We start from the raw sequence: 6,901 nt of genomic DNA, 5'->3' as shown, positions 1-6,901 counted from the left end.
AGGGTGTTTATAAAGATCTTAGGAGGAAAGAAACTGTTTTCCAATCTTTGTTCTAGTTACCAATGAATCTGAAATTTCAGTATTTTTTTTTTTTTAATTCTGAAAGGGAATGTAAAAATCGCATGATTTAGAAGACTAATGATTTCCCATAAGAAAATAACCAATGTATTTTACAAAGTGTACACAATGATTTGGGGCTTCCCAAGCGGCACAATGGTAAAGTATCTGCTTGCCAATGTGGAAGACAGAAAGAGATGGGGGTTCAATCCCTAGGTCCAGAAGACCCCCTGGAGGAGGAAATGGCAACCCATTCCAGTATTCTTGCCTGGAAAATTGCATGGAAGAGAAGCCTGGTGGGTTACAGTCCATGGGGTTGCAAAGAGTTGGACACGACTGAACATGCCACACACACTACTAGAAACTTCTCTTTAATCCTTGAAAATTCACTCTGGTATTTTACAAAGATGGCAAATTCAAACTTCTGCTGTGTGTGACACACCATTAACTCCACCTAGATAAGTTGTATCTGCTAAGTTAACATTTGCTGATGTGTTAGTATAATGACCCACCTGCTATTCCTATCTATAAGGCTCTTTCTCTCTGTAGGGATGGAAATTAATGACAGAGTCTCTCTGAACTGTCTGATGTCAGAGCTAGAAAAAGTGTGAAGGGTATATATGAGCTGGACTACTGGCTAGCAGGTTGTGGGGTAAATGCTCCAGTGGATGCAAGCTTGGGGATTTTTGTGAAGCTTCCTTGCTAACAAAGGCATTTTCTGATATTGCTGACACTGAGACACTAAAAGGTAAGGAATTTTCTGTGTCTAGAATACTATCATTTATTTAGCATTAGAACAAATTTGGGATTAAATGTATGGCTTATTTCAAAGGAAGACTAAAGAGATAATGTATAATGATATCAATTTTCTAGATTGTTTTTAGAAGGAAACTGGGTAAAGGAAAATTTTGAAAATATTTGAAAATTGCATGAGCAGTCTGAGCTGTATCAATAAAATTATGATCCTTGGAAATTATGTTTTTAAAAGATGTTTTAAAGTAGGCTCTAGTTTAATATGTCATTAAACAAAGCTACAATAGATTTCTTGATTTTAGAGCTGAATTATTCTTTTCAGAAAATTTGAGAAGCAATGGGCATTTTGAAGCTGCCAGTGGTTCTCATTGTGCTCTTCATTGCATTAAATCATCTGGAAGGTGGTGGTAAACCCACTAAAAGGTTAGTAACTTGAAAATCCTAGTTTCTTTTGAAAGTATGAAAAAATTATAATCAAATACTGCTATGTAATTAACAGCCCTTGTGCCATTAGATTTCTAAGTCATATTTAAGAATAGAACATTAAGCTCTTCCACTGTTTCTTTAATTATATGTTCTTTAAAGAATAAAGTCAGTCTGATAAATCTCTCTGATGAAATTTCTGACAGACAGGAATGGATAGTTTCAGCTTTGCCAAGAAATATGCTATTGGAACTTAATGGAGCAGAACCAGAACACGAAGCAAGAAAACCCAAAAGGTAGTAACTTCTACTCTACTAATCCGATTCTCAAGCAAACTAGGAGAAACTCAAAGTATATATTTTATATGAGGTGGAATTTTGCTGTGTGCTTATATAGACATTTTTCTCAACTCTGGCAGTATCCTGAACTTTCACATCTCTTTCTGGAACTCTAACTAGGAAATAATCAAGTGGCAAATTAAATCTGGTAAGAAGTTAAATTTAGAAGACCCAGTTAAAAAGTCATTAGTCTTTAGGGGATTCTTTCTATATTGCTAATGAAACAGAATTATAATTAAAATATTATTCTTCATGAGACTATTTCCAATATGCTGTAAATATAAAATAATATTTCTTGAAAATGTTTTCAATAAGTAGCATGTGCATCAGGATTTTTTTTAAAAAAGCTTATTTTGAAAGGTGTCATTTTATTTGAATGGTAATTTTAAGAAATTTTAAAAACTGTGAAGGGTGAAAATGTTTGCAGTATTTACAACTTTCAAGTGGAAAGCCTTTAAAACTGTTATTATCCATTTATTAAAAGAGTCCTAAGTCCATAGGTATACATATATTCCCTCCTTTTTGAAACTCCCTCCCATCTGCCTCCCCATCCCACCCCTGTAAGCTGATTCATGTTGAGGTTTGACAGAAAACAGCAAAATTCTGTAAAGCAATAATCCTCCAGTAAAAAATAAATTTATTTTAAAATGCTATATTTAAAAAGTCTTAAGTCTAAATTCATGTATATGTCATAAATAATATGATTTGCTTGTGTCTAAATTGGTTTTGACTCTATATGGTTTTATAAAACTGAATTTAAACTCTCTTGAAGACCAAGGAGAATAAGTTTATTCATGAAAAATCTTTGCTTTAAGTCATGTTAGAACTCTTCCCATAGAATTATTGGCATTTTGTCTCTTTTCCTTCTGGGTGTTTTTTGTTGAGGTGGAGGTCCTTTGGTGATACATAAAGGTTTCTAAAGCACCTATGTGTAACAGATTGTACACATAGTTTTTTTCCCTTTCCTTTCAAGGCTTACCTAGTTTACAGGACATTCTTCTCAGAACTGACTGTAATGTTCAATTGGTTTTCTCCTAGATAAAAGCAATTTTAAACCTGCCATGAAGTTTCTGGTAAACTAGCAGAACATTTGAACAATGACATAAAAATTAGTGATATTATGTATATTTCTGTAGTATTCTATAGTATTTCTGTTTATATCTTGATCTTTTCTTTCATTAGATATATTCATCTGCTAAATATTTTTACCCAATATGTTTTTAAGGAAATTCATTAATTATGAGGTAAATTTCACTAAGAAATAGAATAACACATAATGTTATTTATCAACAATTATATTTTCATGCTGGTCTCACAACCTTTCTGAATTATTAGAAATATTTATAAAACATTCATCAATTACTTTTCAGGAAATTGAATTTCCTGGAATCAGTATATTTGGTCAGTTTTTTGAGGAGAGAAGAAGAATTTAACATTTTGAGCCATTCAACCATATAATATTCTATACAGCTCATAAAAAGCTGAGAAAGCCTATGTAGAAAATATCTCAAACTAGGAATACCTTTAAAAAAATAAAGCTGATGAAGATTTATTCTTCAGTATTGTTTTTTCACAAAAATCAGTCATCTCATCTGAGATCTTTTTCAACTTTTATACTTGCATGGGATGGGATTAAGAAGTTACAGACTTTTACAAACTATACCAAAACGTGGTTATGTCACTTGACACTCATGAGTTGAGGCAGAAAGATCCCACACTTGCCCACCAACTTTTTAAGACTCAGTAGTAAATAAGGTTCAGTGGTATCTGCCTGGCAGATAGTGAGAGCAACCAAAAGGATAATTACATGAGTTTCAAGCTAGAGTCGCTGAACGCTCCCTTTAGAAACTCACACACTTCTAGAGACAGCTATTAAGAGCTGGGATAAGGGACCCATTTAAAAACTGTTTCAAAAGCCCCTGAAACTGAGATGTTTTTAAAGAGAGATAATTTAAGTGTTACAATTTGGCCTATAATTATCACTGTTTATATTCTCTTCTTATTGAAGTATAGTTGATTTACAATGTTGTGCTAGTTTTCCATGTATAGCAAAGTGATTCAGTTATATATATACATATATATGTATTCTCTATATATATTCTTTTCTTTTCTGTGTTCTTTTCCATTATGGTTTATTACAGGATATTAAACTTATTTATGAAACAGAAACAGATTCAGACATAGAAAACAATCTTATATTGTGAGTGATGGATAAACTGGTTTGAGATTAGCAGATACACACTACTATATATAAAATAGATAAACAACCAAGTCCTACTGTATAGCACAGGCAACTATATTCAAGATCCTATAATAAGTTATCTTAAAGCCAAGAATTTCCATGTGTGTGAATGGTCATAGCTTTAAACTAGTGTTTGTTATTAGCTGGTGGGTAGGCTGGTAGGCCATGTCTGCCTGGTAGTCAATGAGGGAAAATACATAAAAGTTGGGGTGTTGGGCCTTTCACTAACCAACTCAGTCAACTTTCTTCATCTTAATGATAATTTAGGGTATATCCTGACTATCACATTTGCATAAAAATTCCTGTTTGGGAAAGCAGTTTCACAAGTATGAAACCAAAAAACATAAAAGTTCTTCATATTTCTTTAAAGTAGAATCATGATCCTCCTAGTTAACTCAAATTAGAGAATATTTTAGTGAGAATAATTTTAAATCCTATTACAGACCTTGAAACCAATTATCAAACATTCACCAATTATCACTGAGCACAAAGAGTATTTCACATTCTGTTCAAGGCATTCACCAAATATATCCTGGAAAAGAAATCCCTTTGAACCTTCTCAATTTGACCCACGTTTCTTTTATTACTTTAAATTTATTAGTTTGAAGTGTTTGGGTCAAATTCTGATTACTACTGTTTTTCAGGAAAAGTTTATCACCTTTTAGAATTGAATGTTCAGTGTATGAATTGCTGGTTCAATCTTTATAGGAGCATTAAACCGTTCTTTGAAAATGCACATTGGCCATGCTTACCACACATGAAAAAGAAAGAGTTAAACAGATAATATGAATAAGACTGATATATAAGCCAGGGAGTTAGGCTTCTGTGGGCCTCCCTCGTGGCTCAGTTGACAAAGAATCCTCTTGCAGTGTAAGAGACCTGGGTTCAATCCCTGGGTCAGGAATATCCCCTGGCGAAGGGAATGGCAACACACTCCAATATTCTTGCCTGGAGATTCCATGGACAGAGGAGCCTAGTGGGCTACAACCCGTGGGGTTGCAAAGAGTCAGACATGACTGAATGAATAACATAAACAAATTAAGCTTCTAGGTGTGTTTCCTTTGCCTGAGTAATTGGTTTGTCAGCATATACTCACGCTCAACAGATACTCAGTTCATGTAATTCTGTAAGAAAAATTTTCTGCGGAGAATAACTGAGAGTATAAACCATAAAGTTTCACACGAGTTTTTAAAATATTTACTCTTAGGCTATCTCTATACAAAGATACAGACAATGAAGTACTTCCCATAAAAAATAAACACATTGAGATAAAAGCCATCGCATAGTGCTTCAAATTATGTATATACACTGGCTTCTGGACATTGAGTTTTTAGCCTCCTACCAGTATCTCTCTCCCACTTTACACTTCATTAAAATTTAACCAAGATTTTGGTTTTTACAGGAGCTGAAATTTCCCTAGAACTCCTAATAATCAGCAAAAAAGCAATCATTGTGTCTGTTTCCAGTACACCAAAACAAAAGATGGTATAAAAATATAGGATTGATATAAATAAATTTTATAAATACTAAGAAGTTAAGATACAAATGAATTATTTACAGTTTCGTTTACGACTTATCCATAATACTATTATGCAATTTTTCCAGGTGAATGAAGGAACATGATGAATATTAATACCATTGACACAAAAAGCCTTTTGGTTTTAACATTTAACCTATCATTAAAATTGTTGAAAATATAGGAACATAGTACATAGCAGGGACATAGTAATCTTCATGTATTTATGCTAATAGTAATAGAATTCCCACACTACAGTAGTTAGAGTGCCTGAATAGGTGATAAGTTTTATTCCCTTGAAATAATACCTGACATCTCTCAACACTGTCAATTCAGTGAAATCAGGAAACTTAACAAAAATTAACTAACACTGCTTAATTCTTGTTTGAAAGGTATGAGAAATGAATATATATATATATATATATATATATATATATATACAAATTCACATATTCCAGATTACATGCATAATTTCCAATTCAAGACCTTTTTTATAAATTTGGGAACTAGATTGGTGGTGATGGTTTAGTCACTAAGTCACGTCCAACTCTTGAGACCCCATGGACTGTAGCCTGCCAGACTCCTCTGTCCATGGGATTCTCCAGGCAGGAATACTGGAGTGGATTGCCCTTTCCTTCTCCAGGGGATCTTCCCAACCCAGGGATCAAACCCAGGTCTCCTGCATTGCAGGCAGATTCTTTACCAACTGAGCTATGAGGGAAATAGATTAATCAACATTTAAAAGAATATAAGACAAAAAACTTTTATTATCATTATCTGGAATATATTCTGAATTGCCAAAGAAAAAGATTACACTGAGAAATTCAACATTAACTATAACGGAGGGTTTGCTATATGATTTCTAAGCTGCATCTTCAAGGTGTCCAGAAACTCGATCAAATCATCCAAGTATTTTGCAAACCAAAACACTGAGTTACTGACGTGAAGACGTTCCCTTTCATTTTCATCAACATGAGATATTTGATGTCACAGAGATAGTTGTATCCAATCCTAACTCTAAGTTTCTAACCTTCCATATTTGTTCAGTGTCACCAGTCATCAGATGGAAAAGCGGAAATGCGGCACTGCCACTTGCGCGACTCAGCGCCTGGCAAATTTTCTAGCTCCATCCGGCAACAAACTTGGCGCCATTTTCTCACCAACGAAGATGGGATCCAATACACACGGCAAGAGGAAAAAAGTTGAGATCTTAAAGAGAGAGCCACTGAGTTACTTAGCCATTTAGAGGTCCGTGCTCCTCTACAGCTCTTGTTGCTTTAATGTATTATATAACTACTCCAGTGATTTCCTTTGTTATTTAACAGTACCTCTTCCGTTAGTAGAATGAATATATGAATCTCTGCATCCCATGTTTGTTGCTAACGCATATAAAATGCTGTGTTAAGAATTGCTTACATTAATACTGATTAAGATCCCATAATAAAAAGGCAGTGTCTTTAAAAATGAAATGTTCTTGCTGTAGTGTTTATTTTTAAAATACTTATTAAACGTTGTTTCTTTTGCCTGTATCTTTATGACCTACCTGAGTTTGAGAAAATGGTTGTTGGAAAC

General features: G+C 33.7%; 1 protein-coding gene across 1 annotated transcript; it reads left to right on the top strand.

Moving 5' to 3' along the window:
• The first annotated feature begins 1,147 nt into the window (after window positions 1-1,147).
• IAPP (islet amyloid polypeptide) lies at window positions 1,148-6,575 on the top strand. The gene is made up of 2 exons (XM_068969766.1): window positions 1,148-1,233; window positions 6,386-6,575. The coding sequence occupies exons 1-2, from the start codon at window positions 1,148-1,150 to the stop codon at window positions 6,573-6,575; spliced, it is 276 nt and encodes a 91-aa protein (XP_068825867.1).
• Window positions 6,576-6,901: the final 326 nt, after the last annotated feature.

Source organism: Capricornis sumatraensis, chromosome 4 (genome assembly GCF_032405125.1).
Source record: "Capricornis sumatraensis isolate serow.1 chromosome 4, serow.2, whole genome shotgun sequence".
NCBI classification, from domain to species: Eukaryota; Metazoa; Chordata; class Mammalia; order Artiodactyla; family Bovidae; genus Capricornis; species Capricornis sumatraensis.
This window is presented reverse-complemented; position numbering and strand designations above follow the sequence as displayed.

What these genes read in the sequence shown, in the direction of transcription:
- IAPP (XM_068969766.1), top strand. Translation starts at nt 1,148, where the DNA reads ATGGGCATTTTGAAGCTGCCAGTGGTTCTCATTGTGCTCTTCATTGCA. An exon ending in GGTGGTAAACCCACTAAAAG is followed by an intron (nt 1,234 to 6,385) that starts GTTAGTAACTTG and finishes CAGTGTCACCAG; the next exon opens with TCATCAGATGGAAAAGCGGA.